Source organism: Dysidea avara, chromosome 1 (genome assembly GCF_963678975.1).
Source record: "Dysidea avara chromosome 1, odDysAvar1.4, whole genome shotgun sequence".
Taxonomy (NCBI): Eukaryota; Metazoa; Porifera; class Demospongiae; order Dictyoceratida; family Dysideidae; genus Dysidea; species Dysidea avara.
This window is the reverse complement of record NC_089272.1, coordinates 59,324,718-59,349,748: the sequence shown is the minus strand read 5'-3', so window position 1 is coordinate 59,349,748 and position 25,031 is coordinate 59,324,718. Positions and strand designations below refer to the sequence as shown.

The 25,031-nt window shown below is 37.9% G+C and overlaps 2 protein-coding genes and 1 long non-coding RNA gene across 9 annotated transcripts; 2 read left to right on the top strand and 1 right to left on the bottom strand.

Annotated features, from left to right (window-relative positions):
• Positions 1-2,375: 2,375 nt before the first annotated feature.
• Positions 2,376-3,921, bottom strand: LOC136238158 (uncharacterized). Of its 7 annotated transcripts, none has more exons than XR_010692838.1 (7): positions 3,524-3,921; positions 3,296-3,471; positions 3,186-3,246; positions 2,960-3,134; positions 2,769-2,909; positions 2,638-2,718; positions 2,376-2,445 (listed from the first exon to the last, which is right to left on the bottom strand). XR_010692838.1 is itself a non-coding variant. In XM_066028513.1 (7 exons), the coding sequence occupies exons 1-4, from the start codon at positions 3,582-3,584 to the stop codon at positions 2,848-2,850; spliced, it is 399 nt and encodes a 132-aa protein (XP_065884585.1). In that variant the 5' UTR covers positions 3,585-3,921; the 3' UTR covers positions 2,376-2,445; positions 2,499-2,586; positions 2,638-2,718; positions 2,769-2,847. The 7 variants fall into 7 exon arrangements, 5 of the variants coding, with proteins under 5 accessions (XP_065884585.1, XP_065884592.1, XP_065884581.1 ...); XR_010692840.1 differs by having other exon boundaries at positions 3,190-3,246; XM_066028513.1 differs by lacking the exon at positions 3,186-3,246 and adding an exon at positions 2,499-2,586 and having other exon boundaries at positions 3,371-3,471.
• A 1,511-nt stretch (positions 3,922-5,432) lies between these two features.
• On the top strand, positions 5,433-9,822 carry LOC136238185 (uncharacterized). The gene is made up of 3 exons (XR_010692841.1): positions 5,433-5,653; positions 8,962-9,032; positions 9,527-9,822. It is a non-coding gene; the product is annotated as an uncharacterized lncRNA (long non-coding RNA).
• Positions 9,823-11,834: 2,012 nt separating this feature from the next.
• On the top strand, positions 11,835-20,549 carry LOC136251303 (short-chain collagen C4-like). The gene is made up of 3 exons (XM_066043748.1): positions 11,835-12,174; positions 13,687-13,876; positions 19,750-20,549. The coding sequence occupies exons 1-3, from the start codon at positions 11,998-12,000 to the stop codon at positions 20,469-20,471; spliced, it is 1,089 nt and encodes a 362-aa protein (XP_065899820.1). The 5' UTR covers positions 11,835-11,997; the 3' UTR covers positions 20,472-20,549.
• Positions 20,550-25,031: the final 4,482 nt, after the last annotated feature.

Here is a 25,031-nt window from a genome sequence, read left to right as displayed (position 1 = left end):
GCTATTCATTGCCAAACATTCCAACGTCGGAAAATCCAGCACACTTCTATCAGTATCAAGACTGCACTAATTGTGTTTAGACCGGGTCACTACTGTTGACCCGGATGACCAGAATTAATTTAAAGTGAGGTGTGCGCCAACGAGTGCTGACTAGCGCGTTAAGCCGAGGGTGTCTATACTTAACGATGGTAGTCAGTGGGCATGATTCCACGTAAGTTTGCAAACAGCAAGATACGTTTCCTGTAAGTAGGTGTGGTTTTGCGCATACCCAACAGCATAATTTTAAAAAGTATGACACATTCCCGGTATAAAGTGGGCGTGGTTCACGACGAAAAAACTGGCCTTGACCTATCTCATACAATAACAATCGATTGGTGAGCGTGTCCACATAAGCCAGCAGGCAGCTTAGTCTAGCGCCGCCCGCCCCTTCGCAAAAGCAAGGGTCTGATGAACTACAAATACTACATCATTTATACCGCCCAGATTCATCGGGAGCCAATTAATGCGTGGCAATGACGTTCACACAGAAAGTGCCTTGGCAACACAATGCTTTTGTTCGAATTGAAATGCAATCATCTGACGTAACAAGTATTACGTGCGCTGCTTAATCTATTTATTTATTTAATTTTATTCCCGCCTACCACCCCCAGCACAAAAGGCGTGTGTGCTGGACACAACTGAAACAACAATAATGGGGACAATTACAAGTCCATAGGGCCACTTACAAGGCCCAGATCCGGGGAAGCATCAGATGATCTGTAAGAGATGGAACGGCTTCCCCGGATGCACATAGTTGCAGATCTTAAAAGAGAAAAGGACATCAAACAACGAAGCCACGCAAGAGTGCTGCTGTAGGTCACGGTATTACGTTTGGAAAGTAATTCGGCTAAACGGCGATAAAAAGTGACTGCCTCCCTGCCCATATCCCCAGTTGTTGAGAAAACTAAAGGAGCGAAAGATGCCAACTCCACCTCACGAACACGGTCACCATACTCCCTCTTCTTCTGTTGCTCATGACGTCTATATACATATGGAATTTTTTTATTTTTTATTTTTTTACAAATTAATGACATAAGATAAAACAGTACATAATAAACAAAAACAAATTACCTTGCATACATATGGAATAGAAGTATTGCGGTTTTTCATTGTTAAGATCTGCAGTGATGTGGTTGAGGGGTCATCGCTCTTTAGTTGGCCGTCCATCAACTACTAATATTGATCTGGCCTACTCCGAGGGTCGCTTGGAGTCTGGCGGCCTTGTTTGATTGCTGGTATTTTCAGCTGTCCAGCACTTTAACACCTAGTGCTGGGGGTGGTGGCAAGGGCAGTCCATCTAGCCCGGAAAAATAAAAAGAAATATTGCGGTAGCTCTGTGCATTTGGATGAAACACCCTTATGTCAAAAAAGGCACTTTGCCGTGCCGCCGCCTCAAAATCCGCGAGCGTGAATATCGGCTCTGGCATCATCTTGTCGGTTGGCAGACCGAGGAGTAATTACTTCTCCACTGAGAGATTGAAGAGGTGGTTCGATGGCAACGTCATTACAAACCTTAGACAGTAACTCAGCTGTGATGTCACGCAAATCATTATGACGCATGAATGTTAAGCCACCATGCCGACATATCATGGCATGATCAGTAGAAAAATTGGCACCACAAACACAGTGACTAGGAGTATTCATAATTGAATTCCTTTTGAAATGAGTTGGTATTTGTATTTCCCCAGACCCTTACTTTTTGCAAATGGGGGCGGGCGACCCCAGACTACGGGCATGGTTTCGTGCATACCTGTATACCTTAATATCAGTGTTAGTATTAGTATTAAATTATGGACAATGTACAATCATTACAGGTAACTTAATAACCCATCCAAAAATAGCTTGTAGCTGTAAAAAAGTGCGCGTCCAAGTAACACTGTGAAAAAAGCTTAGAATAATAAGGTCTATAACAGTCTTATTATGTTAGTATTGTAATGAAATAGTACAGCATATATTAATAGATTAGGACTTTACTATAACAAGCTTATTGAATACATTTAAAGACAGTCATATAGTAGAGATTAAATCACTAGTATAGTGCAGTGTATTATCAGACTATACTAAGCCTATTTCAACCATATGTTGGCTACTATACTACTGTACTTTTTTAGTTTCCTATAATCTGTGGCTACTTTAATTAAATAATTTCTATAATTATATTTGTAATGAATTAAATTCTGTAAATATGTTAAAACCACAATAGGTACAGCTAGTAAATCAATGTCTCCTTGGCCATGACAGTATCAAATCAATTTTGTCATTTATCAGTTTTGTCATTTTTCCAACTGCAGCAGGTAAGACAGTAAATACAATTCACAAGTTCCATTACATATTACCTCTATTATCATCACCTTGTAGAACTCTGTGACAATCTGTTAGTTGGCTTGGTAGAACTGTCCCACAGCTCTAATACAAAGATGGTAAATATAATGTGTATTCTGGACAATCGTTGGGCTTACAGTTTGTAACAATAAGAATCTCATAAAACCGAGACCTTGTCTGGAAACCTAGTATTATCATGTAGAATGGCGGCTAGGTCCCACAACTCTATTAAAGATGGTAAATATAATGCGTATACTGAACAATCATCGTACTTACAGTTTGTAACAATCTTTTAAAACTGGGACCGACAATCCATGTACAACTAAGACAAGTCTGATAAGACCAGGTCTCACAACCCTAAATGGAGGCAAACATAATTCATATTCTGGATTATTTGGTGTACTTACAGGTGTTATCAGTGAGTCTAACCAGACATAAAACAGCCACTTAGTATGTGACTTTTTTGGGCTGACATGTTACATAAGCTCACAAGAAGCATCTGATACACTGATAACCAAGTCCAAGAATCTTGTAATCACTAAGTACAACTGAAACAAGACTAAATATAATACAATTTGCATACTCTCAGTGAACTTACTTTTGTTAGCAATACGAGCATGGTCAGTGAAATAAGGACAAACAAGATGGAACAGGTTCTTGAAAGCACTCAACTCATTTACAGTGCCAAATGAGGTAGCAGCCGTCAGCTGTTGATAAAAAGTATGAAGAAATGAGACCGGTTCCCAGAAGAAATGAGACCAGTTTCCACAAACCTAAACGAAGGTAAATATAAATTGTATACTGGACACTCTCAGTGTACTTACTTACAGATGTTAGCAATATGAAGAATCTCCTAGAACTGAGACCAAGTCTGTAATTCCTACCCTATTGAAAAGAAAATGAATAAAAACACAATCAGGCTTAATGCACTTACAGCTGTAAGTAATTAGAAGATGACGTTGAACAACTCCGTGAAAAAAGAACAAAACTGCCCACATATGGTCACTACCAGATTCTTTAAAGGAAGCAGCTGCCATTGAAGGAAACTAACACTGCAGATGTTGTACACTGACAGCCTGTAGAAGTAAGAGGTTCGACAAGAAACTGTACCTTTGAAGAGATAATATACAAAATCATAAGAGCAGACCATGCATACTCTTACCGCTGATGAACTGTGTCCACTCGTCATCCGCCATAAGCTGAGATAACAGGATATAAAACATGTAATACGTACACAGCAACACCAAAGTTGAATCATTTGCAGGCCATTGTCATACAATACACAATAAACAATTTAATACGGCTAAACCTATCGTACAAGCTATCATTTTAGTCTAATACTTACTCATCTAGAGCTGTTTTTGATTGCTGCCATCGAAGGAATTGTCCACTTGGTCGCGCCACTTCACCACTACAGCCAGCAGGGATGTACAGTTGTGGTCTATAACTATCATCGTGGCTCATTGGACGATGGCGCCGATCGCGCACACTCTCTCCGCGAGATACACCGTCATATCACTCACATTTACAACCTCTGATACAACAATAGCGACAAAGATGGCGCATCTAATACGCATGCGCACCCCACTGACCCCTTCAATCATTACTACGAATTTTTGCAGGTGTGCTAACTGTGCAAGAAAATCTAGATTTGTATGACTCTTAGATTGAATAATTAATTTTTCTGGTATTATATGCTTTGCCATATGAAAATGTGTGCATAAATTATCACAACAAACTTAAGCTAGTTAGCTAGCTATAGTGATAACAGAAGTGTAGCTACTTATTGTAAAATCATCATGACTTTGTTTGGTACAGTAAAAAAAATCTTAAGCCACATGAGATGGTGATAATGAGATGGTGAAGCTAAAAATAATGAGATCTGATGGTGAAGCTAAAAAGTTATCACATTTAGTTAAGTAAACAAAGCCATACAAAGAATGTGTGTTAAACTAAAGTATAATCTGTTTCCCATAATATAAGATGGGGTTTATACTAAAGTATAAGATAGTTAGTATATTGCAAGACTATACTGAGATTATTTGTATAGTTTAAGCCATTAGATATACCACCTTATATTCCTCTTTTTTCACAGTGTAAAGTAGAGTTAACTGCAACAAAAAGTAATGATATCATAATGCGGCTATGTGTGAGGTGTGTAAGTTGTAAAATTAATATTATCTAATCAGATAATACAATATTATTGTTAAAGTGTTAATGAGAACTATGTGATGCTGCTAGTTTTTAAGTGTGTGAGCATCTTCATAAATGCCACATAAATTTGATTCTCAATAAAGCAATGTGTATAGATTCTCTGATAGCAATAAATAGTTTGAGTTTGACCGCCTTTCCTGTGTACGGCAATGCTATGAACAAAGGACGGCGGCCAAACTCAAACTATTTATTGCTATCAGATAATCTATACACAGTGCTTTATTGAGAATCAAATTTATGTGGCATTTATGAAGATGCTCACACACTTAAAAACTAGCAGCATCACATAGTTCTCATTAACACTTCAACAATAATATTGTATTATCTGATTAGATAATATTAATTTTACAACTTACACACCTCACACATGGCCGCATTATGATATCATTACTTTTTTTGCAGCTACAAGCTGTTTTTTAATGGGATTTCAATACTTTTTGTTAGAGTAAGCATATACTGTTGAAAACAATAGGTGAGTTTCCATGGTTTTGACAGAAACTCCAGATTACAGTGATATAATATTAAAATACAACTGTAATTTTAGTGACATGTAACTGCAGTCAACTAACACCCAGTAAACCCTTAGTAACACTTTGCCTTTTATCTTGTACTACATCAAGATACTCTAATAGAGCAGTCACAAAACAGCTGTAACACAGCAATCAATATTACAGCATATTTACAACTTCTGCCTAACACTGGATTGCATAGTTTAAATCACTAGCTACTTATAGACTTTACAATATAAAAATACAGCACTTGTAGAAACTTGACTGTTCTGTTAGAGTCATTGACTGCTCTATTAGAGTATCTCGATCTACTTCACGCATTGACTAATTCAAGCGGAGAAACCACGCCTTTGCAATAGGAACTCTTGTGAAATGAAATAAGAGAAATGGCAAATATGTACAGAGACAATAGAGGGGCGCGTAATAATGTCCTGTTGTAAATAAACGCCGTTAAAATTTATATTACTACTAAATAAGCGCACCAGAATAGGCTGTGATCTTTGAGAGGCTGTTGTCTCATTGCTTGCCTTTTCGTGTAGAAGGGATTTAGTGCTACTGAGACACAATTGGTGAGTCTAACTATACATGTATTTGTGTTATAAAGCTTAATTGTAAAAAGGCGATTAGCGCATACCGGTGTCACAGTGATAATATATGTTTCCCCGGGTAACGCACACATATCCCTAGGGATCCGTGTTTCCCCGCACACATATCACTAACTCGCTAGCGATCTACAAGTCACAGTGATATGTGTTTTCCCGGGTAATATGTTTGCCCTTTATAAAGTCATGTGCAACGTACGTAGTGTTATAGCACATAGGCGCGCATGCACTTTTATTAATCATAGCTAGCCATACCTATACAACTGATACTATAATTATACATGTTAATGGAGGAAATCAAGCCATTCACTGGCATTCAACTATAACTGGTGCTGTGATTTGGCTATATGTAGCTATAGCATCAGTTTAATAAAACAGTAGCTACAAGTACATGTATATACAAAATATTATCTCACTCTAGCTATATAGAGTAAATCATGTGAAGCTATGTATAGCTAATCAATGTAGCTACAGCTTTGGCATGCAGTCAGTCATTATCTACCCCCTTGCCGGTTCTATCTGGGGTTCCCCAAGGGAGTATTTTGGGACCCCTACTCTTTATTATTTACATGAATGATTTACCATCTTGTGTTACCATCAGTAAAACTTTACTATTCATTGACTACACCAAGATTTATAATACTGTTTGTAGTCCTGGAGATATTTCACTGTTTCAAAATGATTTAAACTCAGCAACTTTGTGGAGTACGAGATATATGTCCTTTAATCCAAAAAAGAGTGTCCACTTATATTAATCCAAAAGTCATCACTAATTACAAAATAGCTGACACATAGGTTTTAACAAATAGTTCACATAGAAATCTCGGAATTATAATATCATCAGACCTATCTTGGGATCATGCAACACTACAAAAACATAATTCCTAAGACCTACAGAATGCTAGGACTGCTCCATCGCAGCTTTAGCAAGCATCAAACAGTGACAGCCAAGAGAACTTTGTATATTTCCTTAGTGAGATTGCAAGTTATATACGGTTCAGTGATTTGGAAACCTAACCATATATATTAGTGGGAAACACAGATCCCTGGTGATATATGTGCGGGGAAACACGAATCCCTAGGGATATGTGTGTGCTGTGAAATATTTAAAAAATCGCTACTGGAAACACATATCACTGACAGCTTTTGGTGGGAAACACGGATCCCTAGTGATATGTGTGCGGGGAAACACGGATCCCTAGGGATATGTGTGTGGGAAACACGTTACCTGGGGAAACATATATCACTGTGACACCGGCATGATAAAATATGTGACTGGGCCTGCAAAAATAGGGCATGTGGGCACATGACTTTTGCCTACTTTTTCAAACTTCCACCACTCATAACTTTTTATACCATTATGCTATGGCAATACACTTTTCATCTCCTGGCAAGCATTTAAGTGGCTTTATGAAGCAAGTTACATAATGCAGATATTCTGTTCCAGTACTGAGATACAACCTGTTGTGTGACATGGTGTTGTTTGTGCCCACATGCCCTGTTTTCACAGGCCCGGTCACATATGTGTTTGTATCTCGGTTTGTACAGTAGAGTCTTTCACGATTATTAGAGATAGAGTGGTAACACCTGACGTCACAGTTGTTACATAATCACTTCCCCAGGGCAGAAAATGTACGCATACCATTGGGGCACGAGTTTACTTTGCCTGAGGTTTGTTGAGACTGTCTTTCTAAATGAAACCACGTTGTCAGGAACAAAGAGGAGAGTAGTATAACAGATGTTTAAGTAATGCAGGTTAGTTTGATCCGTGCTGGGCGAGTTATGGCTGATAATTGCATGGGAAGCCGTTTTATCCTTTTAACCTGGGTAAAACCAACCTGACAACAAGATTGGGCAGAGTTTGTCTCTGTGCCCACTGTGAGCATTTATTATTGATTTATATTATTATCAAAGCTACTAGCTACCTTTTAAACCAACCTGATGCCCAAGTGATGTTTTTCATATGTTTCTCATCTATGTCCTGAGTAAGTTTCATGCTGAATGGAGCACCAGAAGCCAAGTTGCAGCCTCTTGAAGGCGCTCCGCCATTGAATTTGCACCACTTTTTGCCCCGTGGAAGTTGCGGTTACACATTTTAATGTAATTTTGTGACGTAAAAGTTATCACTCTATTGGACCAGGGTAAAAATTTTACTGCTATATTTAGAGGTTGTAGCATTTGTATATCTTAGTATCTTAATAAATAATCCTCCATGATCACTAATCACTAATAGTACAGTGAAAACTGGTCATTATTCAGGTACAGACAAAATTTTCTCACCTAGCTAATTAAGGAGGTGGCTGCATTTTGCGTTGTTAAAATGGTAAGAAGCATGCTGTTCTAACTGGTTATAGAGATGGATTTAGTGTGAACAGTGTATGAGACAGTGAGTACCGGCAGCAAGGGGGCAGCCAATCTGTTAGAACACCAAAGGCACTGCTTCAGACATAAGCAGTTGGCTGTCAGCCCAACGTGTAAAAATTTTCACTTTTGGTCCTTATAAGCGAAAGTGATGAAGTCATTATCCATAGGATATTATATTATATTTTTCAGAGATGAACATAACACAGCATTCCAGTGGTTTAGTGGTGACCACAACACTGCCTGAGTTAAACTGGTGAGATTTGAGGCTACCAGAAGCCCTGGAATGCCTTGAACACATGAAATACCAAATATCTAATGCCTGGCTTTCATCCACAATGGACCTGTCTTGGTGGCCACTTGTACAGAAGGGGAACAGCTGCCACACAGTCTTGCGAGTGAAACAGTTACCATACCCCTTAATTATCAATTTTTAAAATTTTGAGCAAAATTGTGCGTGCAAGCGAGTGCGATGTTGTGCTTTGGCAGTGCTGTGTATATGGTAACCATATCAGATACTGTCTAGCAGTGACACATCATGAGTATTTAAGTCATAATGTGTTACTTTATCATTCATCTAAATACTATCCCTGAATGTGTCATTGTACAGAGCAATCTGCCACAAGAAGTGACCTGAGTAAGGTTTCAACGTATTATTGTTAACCATTAATATTGTTCACCATTGTTAACCATATATATAGTGAAACCTCACTTAGTGTCCACCTCTTCAATAAGATCACCTCATTATATTGGCCCCCTATAGAAGGTTCAAAATATAGATAAACAGTAGTTTATGACCTCATTAATAAGGCCACCTTGTTATTCAGGCCAAATTTTTTTGGTCCCAGAGCTGGCACTATAAATGAGGTTTTACTGTATTTATGTGCATTTCTATTTTTTGTAACTTTTTTCAGATTAATGATGGGCACTATGAAGCATTGTTGACTGGTCTGTACATAATGTGGTGACTTGAAATGCTAAAACGGTATGTAGCATGTCTTGTATGTACCTGTTGTAATGTGTTGTAATGTGTCCACACATCTTAGAATTAATTGTAACTGTATTCTCTATAAATACATTACAGAGAATACAGTTACAATTAATGATCCATACTCAACCCAAATGTCCTGGGTTGAGTATGGATCATCCAGGACATTTGGGTCACATTTTGTCCTGGCCAAGTGGATCTCATCCAATATACAAGATCAGATCACTGCATAAATTACAGTGGAACTTGTTTATTGCCACCTTCACTCAATAAGCAGGTAGTAGTGTATAAATTCTCAATTTGGAATTGGCTTTTCAAGAGAGGTTGTATTCTATACTGGTGGCCCATTAAGACAGGTTGTACTGATGGAGTGTACATACTACAGATGCAACAATATCCTCCACTTAGTGTCGTTTGATAGTGATACAATGGAGACAATGTATTGTTGTAAACTACTATTATATTGCAACTCTAGCACATATTTATAACAGGAATGTTTGTTAACTGTGGAGCCACACCCACTCATCTGGATTCTACAAATGGAGTCATACCAACTTGTGACTGCACTTATTACTCGTTACTCCCACTGTGTTTGGATGAATATACATGCCGTCGTGTGAGACTTGCTACCATGGCGGGCCACTGGAGAAGATTTTGATAGCAATTATATCACAGTCATTGTTGTACAATTCTTACATTATTGTTGTGAAAACTATTTGGTATTCATGTGTCCTCTGTATGTTGTAATTTCATGTGTAATTTTGTGTGGGGGTGCTATAAAATGCATGGTAACAATTGTAAAATTTTCAGGTGGTTTTGCACACTTCCCTCAGCTACATGTGCCAACAACTGGTAACCGCAGTTGTGCTCTGTGCCATTCTTTAAGCCGCGCCCATAGCAAATTACGTGGGGGCGACTAATTTAAAATCGAACGATGGTATGCAGCACCATAGATTATAGACTATAATCTATGGCAGCACACTTCTCTTTGTGGCTACGTGTACTGATTAACTACACACAGCACCAGTTCATCAATAACCAGTGACCGCAGTTGTGCTCTACGTCATTCTTTAAATTCCGAGTTAAATTCTTACAGAGAGCAAATTACGTGTGGGCGACTAAATTCAAATTTCAAACTAGCCATTCTCGAAAACATGTTTCAATCTCAACGAATTTTTTAGAACAGTTTAAAGACACATTGCCCTACATGCCAAGCGAGTATTGCGGAAAACAACAATATGGGGCTTGTATTTGGCCTCTAGGTCGACTGAGGACGACTGAAACTTCGTTTGGTGCTGAAATTACGACTGTATGGTAATGATGTCTGGTGAAATCAATGATGTGAATCTTGAGGCGATCGAGATAGTACTGAAGCGATAGCAGGGCAATCAATGTTCGGAATGCACAAAGGAACGCAATGTATGCACCTGCGGTTGCGTCTAACCGCATGCGAAAAAAACAAAAAGAAAACGAAACATCCCCTTTCATGTCGGCAATCTCGATCACGAAACAGTCGGCATGGATTTGCTTCACTGCTTGTGTGGTAGTTACTAGTGACACGATGAGTTTAACTCTAGAGTTTCAGAGCGATAGCGTAAAAGACGGGTGAGTTATTGACAAGCCAAATTTGACTACGTTCGTTCCTGTAAATCCTCACGGTAGTGGTCGCGTCATTTATTGTCTGCGGCGCGCGTTTCTGCTTTACTGGCCGCGCGACTCACTACCTTGAGTCTTGATAGGCCGAGGGCCTTTTAGTCTGTCCATATCCAATTTGATGCCAGTAATTATCTAAATTGTTCTTAAACTCATTTAAACTATCTGACGCGATCACATATAGGGGAGGGAATTCCACTGATTTACAATTCGGTTAGTAAAGAAATTTAATCTTGGGTTGATCCTGGAGTGGTGCTTAAATATTTTCTGATGATGTCCTCTAGTAATACTGTCAACAATGGTGAAGAATGGGTCTGGTGAAACTCTATACAAATGGTTAACTATTTTATATACATCTATTAAATCGCCTCTTTGTCTTCTACAATACAAAGAAAGTATCACCGATGAATGGACGTGGCTGCACGTATAGTTGCAGGCAGTCATTCGATAAGTGGGCGTGGCTCACGAAAGAAGCTGAGTTGCACCAGGACGTACTATGACGCGTTTATACACTTACGTCCCGTCCAACTAAACTATTTGCTTCCCACGCTATCCAATCCTGGTCAGACCTGGATAATTTTTAAAGCGGGTCTGACCCGGACAAAATGTTACCCGGTTGACCCGCCGGGTGACCCGACCCGGTTTCAACGCTGGGCTGACATATACGTATTGTAAGGGCAAGCTAATATCCGGTATAAGGTATGCGACATTATCAAGAAAAAATTACGTATGAAAAGTTTCTAAGTTGAAAGTCTGCCCCCCCCCCCCCCCCACCCCAAAAAAATATATATATATATATATTCGCTTAGAGCAGATGGTGAAAATTGTAAGTTTGTAGGACCTTCCTTCACAGAGTTACTCAGAAGTTAAGGCACCAAGTATGGTCGATAATCAGTCATAGTTCAAGGGGGAAAAAATTTCGCTGATTTCGCGTTTTTGGGTATAGTTAGTTGCTGGTGAAAATTTTATCCTTGAAGTATTTAGTCCTCCATATAATCCAATACATTTTGTAAGCGTTTGCAAATCCATGAAAAAATTTTTTAGCAACATTGCTCAACCTCAAAAATTTCCCCCTTGAAATATTTAGACCATACGGTAATTCAATGCGGGCCGGATATCTGGAAATTACTGTATCAGATAAATCAATTGCAGCAGCCACGCCTTAGAAGTTGCTTCGAAGTTTTTACGCTAACAAATCGTGCTGTTTTGGATTTTTTCAGTGGATTTTGATAGGCTGGCAACAGCGACTTGTGAAATTGTATAACGTACAATTTGCAGCGTGGTGAAAGCGTGAAATCAACCGATACTTATGACTTCTAGTACTACCAACAAGGATGTCATGTTAGTAGTCAGTTTGTTAATATCAGTAGTTAGCCTAGTTCTGCTCATTGGTGTGACTTGGCACTTCCGGTCAACACTGAAGCTACTACAACAGCAAGTAGAGAATGACAAGGAACTGTTGTTGAAGTTGCAGGAACAAGTTAATGTAAGTCCTTATAAACACACTGTGCTGAGTGTTCAGCGTGTAGCTAGTGCCCCGTTGAGCCAGTGTACTGTGGCTACAAATTATAGTTTACGTTTGTGTGTGGAGTGTGTCGATTTTGTGTGTGTGTGTATGTGTGGTGGCCCCTGTGAAGTAATTTGATGCTCATTGTGATGTACAAACACAATAAATCCAACTAGCCACATTTTGTATTATTGTTTATTTGTTTCAATTTTATTTGAGGTTTATATGAATAGCTAGGTTCTTGCTTTGCATTAGCTACAGTGAGTGACAAACTGTATACTATGTTGAGAGCAGGATAATGATTTAACTGTATGTTTGCAAGTTTGACTGAAATTTCAGATGATGTTCATCTACACCAGTAGCATTGTGCTCTCAGTAGTTCTATGATAGATTCACATGGGTAATTTCCCTTTGGTTGCTCTGCCTTTTACACATTTTCAGTAATGGTTTGAGGATGTACTGTGATCTTTGCTGTTAGCCACAAAACTTGGGATCATAGTGATTGTTTGCTTTGTCTAGGGATGGTTTATGAACTGTCTTTGATGCACCATAGGAAGATTTCCTTAAGGTAATATATGCAGTATTGCACAGGTTTGTGTTGATGCTGTAGTTTGAGTTGACTGTTAATGCTTGCAAAACTAATAGCATGGAAACGGGGGCTTGGATCAGTAATGATCCACTGAGGGTGGAAGAAAATAGAAATTTGCTTTTCTAGAATTAGCTGTGGGAGAAGTTACTGGTGAGGTAGCATGTCAAACTGTAAGGGCCTCTATGAATTTGGTAGTTTGCAAGATTCACTTTTAATGAGCAATCCGTTGTCTTTGTCTACTAAAAAGAATGTATAATATAATAATAATATGAGGCTATTTGAATGTTATACCCTCTGTTTTACTTTATGGTGCAGAAATATGGACAATTATATGGGTCCTGATGTGAGATGCCTCAAGAATATATCTTCGCAGTGGCTATTGACATTGATTGTCTGTGTCAGTAAGTGCCCTTAAAAGTTATTGACACTGACAAAGTAACTCAAGCATCAAATACACTATAGTTCTATGAAAGTAAGGTTTGTGTAAATTTAAGATGAGATTAGAGGGAGTAAAGCATTCATTCTGGCGAAGCCGGGACAACCCTATCAAACACACTAGTTGTATGAATGATTACATTTTTGTTGAATTAGAGGTAAGCTAAGGTTGGAGAAAGTGAAGCGATTGTCCTGGCAAAGCTAGGTCAACCCTAGCTTGCCTCAAACTCACCAAAAACTTACCTTTAGAGTTATACACAAGTGTGTTTGAAGCTTGAGTTGCTTGGTGAGTGTCATTAGCTTTTAGGGGAACTTATATTAATACTGATAAGCAACTGCGAATGTAATAATTTTGTTGAGACATCTTACATCAGGAGCATAATTTTCTGCACCACAAAGTAAAACAGAGAGCACAACAGCTGAACAGTTTCATATTATACATGGAATATTTACCATTAATACTGTAGTTGCATGAAAATACCATTATCACTCATGACATCACAAAGAGGCAACAAGAGGATGAGTGTTGGTGTAAAAATGGTACACCAGGTCCCAGGGGTCCTCCTGGTTTAATAGGAAAGGAAGGACATAAAGGAGATGTTGGTCTTCCAGGACCAAGAGGTGATACTGGAGATCGAGGACCAAGAGGAGAAATAGGTACTTATGTATGTATTGCTATAAATGGCAAAGTATAAGTTATTAGTACTGCATGTAAAAAAGCAAATAATATATACTCCCTTAATGAGGGACCCACTTGATCTAATAAATCTCTTTAATTTATACAATTACTGGATCTCAGTTATCATGATCAAAAACTATAGTTAATTGAAGTGAAAACATACCAAAGTATTCTAGGGTTGTAGCATGAATGCTAGCATTATTTTGAAGCTGATAATATATGTATAATTGCTCAACAATCCCATCATAATGCCCAATTTCCATACAATTCCAACTGTATCAGCTTCAAAAGAATGCTAGTATTCATGCTACAACCCTAGAAGACTTTGGTATGTTTTCACTTCAATTAACTATAGTTTTTGATCATGATAACTGAGATCCAGTAATAGATATTGATATTGATTGATACCTATATATATATATATATCTAATCCAAAACAGCCAAGCTGTAAAAAAAGGGTGCGGCCCTCAAAAAGGCTATGGTGAAAAAAGATGCGAAATCCAAGGTGGCGGCCAAGAAATGGCTGTGATGGTAGGTTAATGGTAAAAATTTTAATAACAACAATTCAGGTGAATTTTTGTGCCGCTTGGTCTTGGCAAAAAATTCACCTAAATTGCCGTTATTAAAATTTTTACCATTAACCTACCGTCACAGCCATTTCTTGGCCGCCACCTTGGATTTCACATCTTTTTTCACCATAGCCTTTTTGAGGGCCGCACCCTTTTTTTACAGCTTGGCTGTTTTGGATTAGATTTCACTTCTTTTTGTATTTATATACCCCAAAGCCGGTGATAGGCCGGCTTTGGGACTTTTTTAACCTGTCTTTTTTCTTTACTACAGGAAGAAGAAAAGATGAAGCAGATGTACTTTAAATATTTATCATTAAATGTACAAATTATATATATAAATATGGTTCAAGTAAAATCAAAGCATTATTGCCGTATTTTAAAAACTTATTTTTTAAAATACAATTATATAATTTAGTCCATGAGGAATGTCGTATCAACATAATAACTAATTTTGATAAATCTTGTGCATGGTGAAGTCATAATGATGATGTCATATTGATGACATCATAATGCTAAATTTTAATCTGCATTTTTTTCAGATTTGTTCAAAAGAAATAAAATTTGGATTTTACTTGAACCTCTCACATATATTTATTACAGAACTCTTCATGGTGGTTTCTTTGTAACTGAACACTCTACAAAGTGACTCCTTCTTGCTGCTCTCTCTACAGGGTGAATTGTTTGTAGCTGAACAATCTACAAAGTAACTTCTTCTAGCTGATCTCTCTACAGGGTGATTTGTTTGTAGCTGAATTCTGTCATTTCTGTGCAGGTGATTTGTTTGCAGCTGAGCTCTTTACAGAATGGTTTCTTTGTAGCTGAACTCTCTACAAGGTAACTTCTTCTAACTGATCTTTCAACAGGGCAATTTGTTTGTGGCTGAATTTTCTACAGGGTAATTTCTTTGCAGCTGAACTCTCTACATGGTAGTTTCTTTGTAACTGAACTCTCTACAAGGTAATTTCTTTAACTGATCTCTCTACAGGGAGATTTGTTTGTAGCTGAACTCTCTACAGTTGATTTGTTTGTAGCTGAACTCTCTACATGATGGTTTCTTTGTAGCTGAACTCTCCACAAGGTAACTTCTTCTAGCTGATCTTTCTACAGGGTGATTTGTTTGTAGCTGAACTCTCTACAAGGAAACTTTTTCTAGCTGATCTCTCTACAGGGAGATTTGTTTGTAGCTGAACTCTATACAGGTGATTTGTTTGCAGCTGAACTCTCTACATGATGGTTTCTTTATAGCTGAACTCTCTACAAGGTGACTTCTTCTAGCTGATCTCTCTACAGTGAGATTTGTTTGTAGCTGAACTCTCTATAGGTGATTTGTTTGCAGCTGAACTCTCTACATGATGGTTTCTTTGTAGCTGAACTCTCCACAAGGTAACTTCTTCTAGCTGATCTCTCTACAGGGAGATTTGTTTGTAGCTGAACTCTCTACAGGTGATTTGTTTGCAGCTAAACTCTCTACATGATGGTTTCTTTGTAGCTGAACTCTCTGCAAGATAACTGATATCAGTCTCTACAAGGTCACTAGTTTGTAGCTAAACTCTCTACATGGTGGTTTCTTTGTAACTGAACTCTCTACTAGGTGACTTCTTCTAGCTGATCTTTCTAGAAGGTGATTTGTTTGTAGCTGAACTCTCTACAGGTGATTTGTATGCAGCTGAACTCTCTACATGATGGTTTCTTTTGTAGCTGAACTCTCTACAAGGTAACTTCTTCTAGCTGATCTCTCTACAGGGAGATTTGTTTGTAGCTGAACTCTCTACATGATGGTTTCTTTGTAGCTGAACTCTCCACAAGGTAACTTCTTCTAGCTGATCTTTCTACAGTGTGATTTGTTTGTAGCTGAACTCTCTACAAGGAAACTTCTTCTAGCTGATCTCTCTACAGGGAGATTTGTTTGTAGCTGAACTCTCTATAGGTGATTTGTTTGCAGCTTAACTCTCTACATGATGGTTCTTTGTAGCTGAACTCTCTACAAGGTGACTTCTTCTAGCTGACCTTTCTATAGGGAGATTTGTTTGTAGCTGCACTCTCTACAGGTGATTTGTTTGCAGCTGAACTCTCTACATGTTGGTTTCTTTGTAGCTGAACTCTCTACAAGATAACTAGTGTCTCTGCAAGGTCACTAGTTTGTAGCTGAACTCTCTACATGGTGGTTTCTTTGTAACTGAACTCTCTACTAGGTGACTTCTTCTAGCTGATCTCTCTACAGGGAGATTTTTTTGTAGCTGACCTCTCTACAGGGTGATTTTTTTTGTAGCTGAACTTTCTACATACAAAGTGACTTGTTCTAGCTGGTCTCTCTAAAGGATGACTTGTTTCTAGCTGATCTCTCTGCAGGGTGACTTGTTTCTAGCTGAACTCTACTGGGTGATCTGTTCATAGCTGAACTCTCTACAGGATGATTTGTTTACAGCTGAACTAGCTACATGGTGGTTTCTTTGCAGCTGAATTCTCTACAAGGTGACTTCTTCTAGTTAAACTCTCTATAGGGCGATCTTCTCGTAGCTGAACTCTCTGCAGGGTGATTCGTTTGCAGCTGAACTTTTTACATGATGGTTTGTTCATAGCTGAACACTCTACAAGGTAACCTCTTTTATCTGATCTCTTTACAGGATAACTTGTTTCTAGCTGAACTCTCTACATGGTGATTTGTTTGTAGCTGAACTCTCTACAAGGTAGCTTCGTCTAGCTGATCTCTCTACAGGATGACTTGTTTCTAGCTGAACTCTCTACAGGGTGATCCTTTCGTAGATGAACTCACTACAGGGTGATTTATTTGCAGCTGAACTCTCTACATGATGGTTTGTTTGTAGCTGAACTCTCTACAAGGTAACTTCTTCTAGTTGATTTCTCTACAGGGTGACTTGTTTCTAGCTGATCTCTCTACAGGGTGATTTGTTTGTAGCTGAACTCTGTACAGTATGATTTGTTTGCAGCTGAACTTTCTACATGGTTGTTTCTTTGTAGCTGAACTCTCTACAAAGTAACTTCTTCTAGTTGATCTCCCTACAGGATGACTTGTTTCTAGCTGAACTCTTGACAGGATGATTTGTTTATAGTTGAATTCTCTACATGGTAGTTTCTTTGTAGCTAAACTCTTTACAAGGTGACTTCTTCTAGCTGATCTTTCTACAGGGTGATTTGTTTGTAGCTGAACTATCTGCAGGATGATTTGAACTCTCTACAAGGTGATGTTTTCTAGTTGATCTCTCTACTCAGTCAGGATGACTTGTTTCTAGCTGAACTCTCTACAGTGTGATCTGTTAAGTTTCTACCTGATCTCTCTATAGAGTTATATCTTGTTTGTATAGCTGAACTCTTTTACATGGTGTTTTTTTGATTGGTTGCTGAACTCTCTCTCCACGGTGACTTGTTTGTACTACAGAGTGACTTGTTTGTAGCTGAACTCTCTACAGAGTGACTTACTTGTTGCTGAACATTGCATAAAGTAACTTGTTTGTAGCTGATCTAGATGAACTCCCTACTAGGTAGCTTTTTTGTAGCTGAACCCTTTACACAGTGACTTGTTTGTAGCTGAATTCTCTACAGTGACTTGTTGTAGCTGAACTCTCTACAAGGTGACTTGTTTATAGTTGAATTCTCTTCAGTGTGACTTATAATGTTCTGAATCTCTACAGCAACACATTAATTTTGTAGCTGAACTCTCTACAGGATGACTTGCTTGTAGCTGAATTGTCTATAAGATTAACTATTTGTAGCTGAACTCCCTACAGAATAACTTGCAATGCCATATAATTCTATAATGGAGTAAGTTATAAACGTAGCTGAATGCTTTATTAGAGTGACTGTTCTATTAGAGTATCTCGATCTCGCATATGCTACACGTAGTTGGCTTTGGAATCATAACTCAGTGGTTTGTAATACGATTCTTCTGTACTACTGCAAGGACTTTCTATGATAATTATTCCAGCTACACACCGATTTTCAGCTCACTGTTCTAAGCGGTTTGCCTGGTAGGCGTGAAAACTAATAGTTTTTTTATTCATAAAGTCGATCGCGTAATTGTGACGTAGGTTGGGTTTTGTGTCATATCTCGATGGCCTTTAACTGGATTCCTTTCAAACCACAAAAAGGCACTCCTACGATAGTTACTCCATCTACATAGCAATGTTCAGCTCATTCCTTCAAGCGGTTTACCCTGTGGGCGTGACAGACCTTCGACCTTATTTTACGCAGATAATCGGTCATAACTCCGTGAATGTTCATCGGATTCCTACCAAACTTGGTACTGAGATTCGCCTTAATGAGCCCTTTAAGTGTGCCAAATTTCAGCCCGATCCAAGCACGCATTCGTGTTTTATTGCGGATTTTGCAGAGTGTGCGAAAAGAAGAAGTAGAAGAAGAAAAAAACGAAGAAAAAAAACCCAAACTTTGGCCGATCGTATCTCGGAAATGGCTGGAGCGATTTTCTTCAAATTTGGTATGTGGACTCCCCTACCTCGCCGGCATTCCTGTAGCAACTTTGGTTTTAATAGGATAAGGAATCACGGAGCTACAAAGGTGTGAAAATCGCGTTTACTTTCTTCCTGTAAATATACTCACGGTGTGGCGCGCCGGCTACTTGGGCCCCACGACACACTACCGTGTGTCTTGATAATAATGAATATATTATATATATTATGAAGCTTCAGGATTAACTTTTAAAGTAGTGCAGCAAGAGATATGAATGATGGTATAGCTATTACAACATAGCTATGTGGGAAAATCCTTACTTTGACATTGAAAAGATAGTACATACTGTAGCATGCCAATATAATTATATGTTTTAATTGCTGCCATCATTCATATCTTTTGTTCCACTTCTTTTTATCACTGGAACGCTAATTCATTTTTAATTTAATAATTGCACTAGTATGTATATATGTATATACAGTATTAAAGAGGTTGTTACACCAAAGTATCATATTTAGCAAACATGTGTGCATGACAATCTTGTGTGATAACATATTATGTGGGTTTGATCCAGACAATGATGGCACGGTTTTATATATAGCTACACCTGTACGTAGAAATGAATATACCATGAAGGAAATAATTATGTTCATATAACTTTTTATTGGATCACTTCAGACCATTAGCATCATTAAAATTGAAAGGATTAAAACTGCATCTGATGGTCATTGCTTGCAGATTCACATCATCCATTCTGTTGGCAGAGAAGCAAACTCTGCCTTATAATTTATGATTGGTTCACACTTAAGTAGAGCACTTAAATAACTGTATAATAATACAGTTAACTGTTTCATTAGGACCAATTGGATATCCTGGTGAACAAGGAGACAAAGGTGATCCTGGACCAGGAGGACTGAAAGGAGAAATGGGACATCAAGGAATAAAAGGAGAGAAGGGTAATAGTGGGTTACCAGGAATAACAGGGTTGATTGGTTCAAAAGGAGCTACAGGACAGAAAGGGGTTAAGGGAGATGAAGGAGAGAGGAATGGAGGAACTGTTTATGTAAGATGGGGACATGGTAAGTGTCCATCAACTGCAGAACTAGTGTATCACGGGAGAGTAGGAGGATCAGATCGCACACAAAGTGGTGGTGGTAGTAATCCACAATGTTTGCCACTGGATCCAAATTATCTCTCATCAGTTGGTGGCAGAACAACCTACAGAGCTCACATGTTTGGAACTGAGTATCAAACCAGTACTGATAATTACAGACAAATTCATGGACGACTTGTACCATGTGCAGTATGTTATGTTACAAAACGTTCTACAGTCTACATGCTCCCAGCAAAATACACATGTCCTACAGGATGGATCAGAGAATACTATGGCTATCTCATGGCTGAACGATTTACTGCCTATCGCTCACAGTTTACTTGCATTGATGTTATGTTTAAATCAGGTGGATCACGATCATACCGTGGTAGTGCTGTTCTCTACTTTGTTCAAGGAAGATGTGAATCACTCCCTTGTCCTCCATATAATGGTAGAGAGCTTTCATGTGCAGTTTGTACTAAATGATAATAATACACTGTATGCCTGTATTGAATTTTGCACTTTACCACTATAGTACTATTAAATAATAATAATACTGGCTTACTTAGTAACCGTAAGATTGTCTATACTTTTCTAATGAAGATACTTAGCATGGTATAAAGGTGTCAGAATTGGAAGGGCTCTTGGCTTCACATCTGTGATTAACAGGTTACCTAACTATAACACTATCAAGAAGGCACCTCCCATCTCAAAACTGTGGAAGCTATCAAAGAGTCCACAATGTGCAAAATTTCCTTCAAGATTTACAGATAAAGTTTCACACAGAGATTTATAGTATATACAAAGCTATTCTCAAAAGGTAATGGTCTTATTGTTAATTTTTAGTCACTTGGTATAATGTAGATCAGCAGAAATTTACACAATTTTAGTCCAATTTTGAGATTTAATTAAGATTACATACAGATTTCATCAATGGCCTACAAGATTTAGACATTGTAGCTGACCCCTTGGGAGCTATTGATGAGAATAGTACTTCTTTCAATCTATTACTTTATCACTAAAAGCTAAGTATCAACTTGCATATTATATTATGTCTAAATTCTGGTCTTAAATGTCTAAATGTCTGAATAAAATGTCTAGATGTTGTGACCATGCACTATCATACTGTTATTAAGGATCATGGAGGTTGGGTTTTTCTGTCACGCACAAACCAGCTTCACAATACCATCCTGGTACCTTGGCAGTATTGATTAGGTATAACCAAGCCCAAATGTGCCTTAAGTGTGACACTAAATACTTCCACTAGCTTGCTAAAAATATTTAAAATAATTTTATTCAATGAAATTTTCTACTGACTCACTATAGTATGTACAAGTTGAACTGAATCCAGAAAAACAGCTAAATATTAAAAGCGGATTTTTTTTCTCAACAGAGTTAACAACATTTCAGCCAACCAGATGATTAGTGGTAACAGCAAAGGTGTCAACAACAGAAATGTATGGCTTGGCTTCATTATAAGTTTGGTAAGGGCTGTAATGGACACTGTAATTATATGGCTTCCCATAGGAAATGTATTATGACAATTTTGATTGGCCATAAATATTATGTCAGACATTTGAGCAAAAAGATTTTGAAATATTTTTAGCAGGTCAAGCAGTACTACAAATAAGCCAAATTTCAAGATCATGTGTAATTGCATCCATGAGTTATTAAATGTTTTTGAGGATTCAGCTCAGCGTGTACATACTATAACTGCCTGCCTAGTGCCTTCAGAGCCCACAGTATAGCCCATTTGATACCCTCTTACACTCTACCACACACCCTCTGGTAAGTTTTCAACTAGTCAGAAGGACAAGTACGCCAGCCATCAGTCTTATGACAGAAACTACATTAACACCATAATAAGTTCCTTGAAGCCATCCTCAGGGGCAGTCATTCCATCAATTTTGACAATTCTTCTCTATCCTCCACCCACACCAGCACATGTGGGGCTATAGCTTTCATGCAACAATAGGTCCATTTGTCATAAATGTGATAGTATCCTGACTTGTCACACATTTTGGGATGATCTTTGCAGATTATCTAAAAAGATGATCCCGTATATGCCATTTAACAGTAATCCCTGCTTAGGACCCATTAATATCCTGATTAGAGTGGCTCTCTGTATTGTAGCTGTCAGAAGATTTCCCAAGAAGGAATAGAGACCTTATTAGTTGAGAGTTTGTCCATTAATCGTCATCAGCCATCTGTTCCTTAGTGAAGTAAACAATAACAATGTACCAGTCATTGAAAGCATTATCTTTGCAAGTGAGAAATACTTAGAGCAACAATAAGTAAATAACTAATAGGAAGTTGTTACTCTGATCTGTTGCTGAAGATAGCTACTTTGCTTTAGAACTTATTATCCAATGCAAACAACTGTAAATCATGTACATAGTATCTACATTTAACTATAGTACCTTATACACAATAAACCATAAAATTAGTACTTTTAGTATTTTGAATTTAGAATGGAGAATCATACGCATACGGTACACACAAACACACCTGGATTGCAGATCACCCATCTTCCTGCTGTGAACATGTAGAGACAGAATCAATTGTGCTCTTCATCTCATAAAAAATTTTGCCTTGATATTTCCAGATGTCATCTAATTTAAGTAATATACTTAATGGCAATGTATTTTGACACACCATGATACTATTAGTGTTCCCTGTCTTGATCTGACACTATTGCACACCAAATTTTCAGTTACTTGGAATGATTTTCCTCAGAGTTATTTAAATTTTATTCAAAATAATTACTGTTGATTTACATACAGTAGCTAATTTTCCTTTACAGATTTCTTAACAATTACTTCAACGATTTATACAAAACTAGGGGCAAAATAATATAATTGCGTAAGGAATGCTCATGATGAATGTGTAGATCACATTACTTTATTAATGGAATCACCAATCATTTCCTACTTAATTATTATGTCGTAAATAGTACCTTCATTAATACTTTTAAATTGTTGTTAGATACAGTGTAGTTATTTAGCTACTTGATCCAAGATTTATTGGTATGGAAAGAAATTTCCTTGAACGGGTATACAGGCTGTGCCTTTTCCTGTATTAATCATAATCACATATGGAACTTTGCAACACTTTGTAAAGGTTTAAAGATTACAAAGAGACTGTATGAAATTTCAGGAGAGTTGTGGACCCCTCAGCTACTGGGGCTTTTTTTCTTGAAGCTTATGTAAAGTGTTGCTATCTTAAGATCTCCTGACCTCTAGGCCATCACCCTGGCCCAAGCGAACTTCAGTATTTGCTGGTTCTGCATTACTGAGAATAATGTGAAATTCCAGATTAATATGTAATTAAGTAAGTGGCATGCACAATGTCCTACCTTCTCTGCTACAGGATGCATGTAAATGAGATCATGCAAGATTATATCCAAACACTTATAATATGTGGTGATATATATCATACACACAATAATGTATAGTAAGAGTCCATGATGTATTCGTTATTGCAAAGTTGCAACTAAATGAGTGCTGTTTTTATTAAACATATAGTTTCAGCTGGTCTATCAAGACAGGGTTTTGTTTAAATGGATCAATAGTACACAGTCTAGCTTCTATATCCCTTTTTGTTTTTCCACACAATTCACGGTAAAACCATAGTTGGTTTGGATCATCACAGCAATTGCCAGCAGGGTAGCCAAATCTGTCCCACAATATGTCATTGAAGTAATAGACATTGTTATTGTAGTAATTGGTAGGTCCTGATTCACAGTAATAATTAGCTCTCTCAAAGGGTGGAGCTGCGTAGCCTCCACCATCAGAGCATGGACAGTTGTTAGGATGTTTTTTACTATTGTAAACTCATTGGTGATTCTCCTCCATCTCCCATCCACACCAGCACATGTTGAGATAAAGTCACCAGTATCACTTGCAGCAAGTTTGTTCATGTTGCAGTAAGTCCATTTGTTATTTATACAATAGTAACCTGACTTGTCACCAGTTTCAGGATTATTGTTGTAGGTGTCCTCACAAGATGATCCAGTATAATTCATCCCACAATATTCTCTACTAAGGATCCAGAAATATTCTAATTTGGTCTAGCTTTAAGATTCTTATTATATATTCCCTCACAGGACTCTCCAGGAAGGAATGGAGACTTGAACTGAAAATCTGTATATTGATCATCATCAACCATCACTAGTTCCTTTGTGAGGATCAGAATGGTGAGGTACCACCACAATTGCATCGTGTTTGCTGATTGAGTGAGGTACTTATGGAAAAGTATCAAACTTTAGCACCAAAAATGATATACAGGTATCAGTTCTTTGTGAATGCTGAAAAGTAGTAAAAGTACCTGGCCTTTTATAATTTAGGTGTGAACACTTTGTGGGTATTAAGGCTTTGCTGGCTTCACCAGATATGCGCATATAAATAAACAGTGTGCTTGAGCATCCAGATGATTTCATTGACATAATCATTTGCTATACAATCTAATTAAATTTATATCAGTGTATGAGATCAGGGGCGGATCTAGGATTTATAAAAGGGGGGGCTAACTCAAGGTACTAATCTCTTGGGTGGAGGTGTGCCTTTGCACACCTCCCAGCATGCGAGGTATGCTGGAACTAGGAGGTCTGGGGCATGCCACCCCCAAGAAATTTTTGAAAAATAGATGCTAAAATGCTGCAATTTGGAGACATTTCCACATAAAATGCATATTTCTGTCCATAGATATTTATATACTGCCTTTAGATACATATGGCTTTCTGCAGCATTTGCTAATGGAAAGGGTTGGGTAAGTTCAGACAACCAAGCACATGATGCACCCTCTCACAATTGCATGCATGATAGAATAATAATGTTGAAACTGGAAAATTTTGAAATTTGATATTGAATCTGAGAGCATTTTCAATGGAAATTGTGTACCTGAATTAAGTATACCAGTACCGGTAATAACTAAACAAGTATATGAACAAGCCTTTTAAACAGACCAATGCACTACATTGTATGTATAGGCACAGGCAGATTTGCAAAAATTCCATAACAGAACCACCTTTTATGCTTACACTGAATG

Coding starts and splice junctions, on each gene's coding strand:
- LOC136238158 (XM_066028513.1), bottom strand. CDS start 3,584: ATGTTTTATATCCTGTTATCTCAGCTTATGGCGGATGACGAGTGGACA. Junction 3,135..3,370: donor TGCTTCCTTTAAAGAATCTG/GTAGTGACCATA, acceptor ACCTTCGTTTAG/GTTTGTGGAAACTGGTCTCA. Junction 2,910..2,959: donor TGCTCGTATTGCTAACAAAA/GTAAGTTCACTG, acceptor GTCTTGTTTCAG/TTGTACTTAGTGATTACAAG.
- LOC136251303 (XM_066043748.1), top strand. CDS start 11,998: ATGACTTCTAGTACTACCAACAAGGATGTCATGTTAGTAGTCAGTTTG. Junction 12,175..13,686: donor AGTTGCAGGAACAAGTTAAT/GTAAGTCCTTAT, acceptor TTAATACTGTAG/TTGCATGAAAATACCATTAT. Junction 13,877..19,749: donor AGGACCAAGAGGAGAAATAG/GTACTTATGTAT, acceptor CTGTTTCATTAG/GACCAATTGGATATCCTGGT.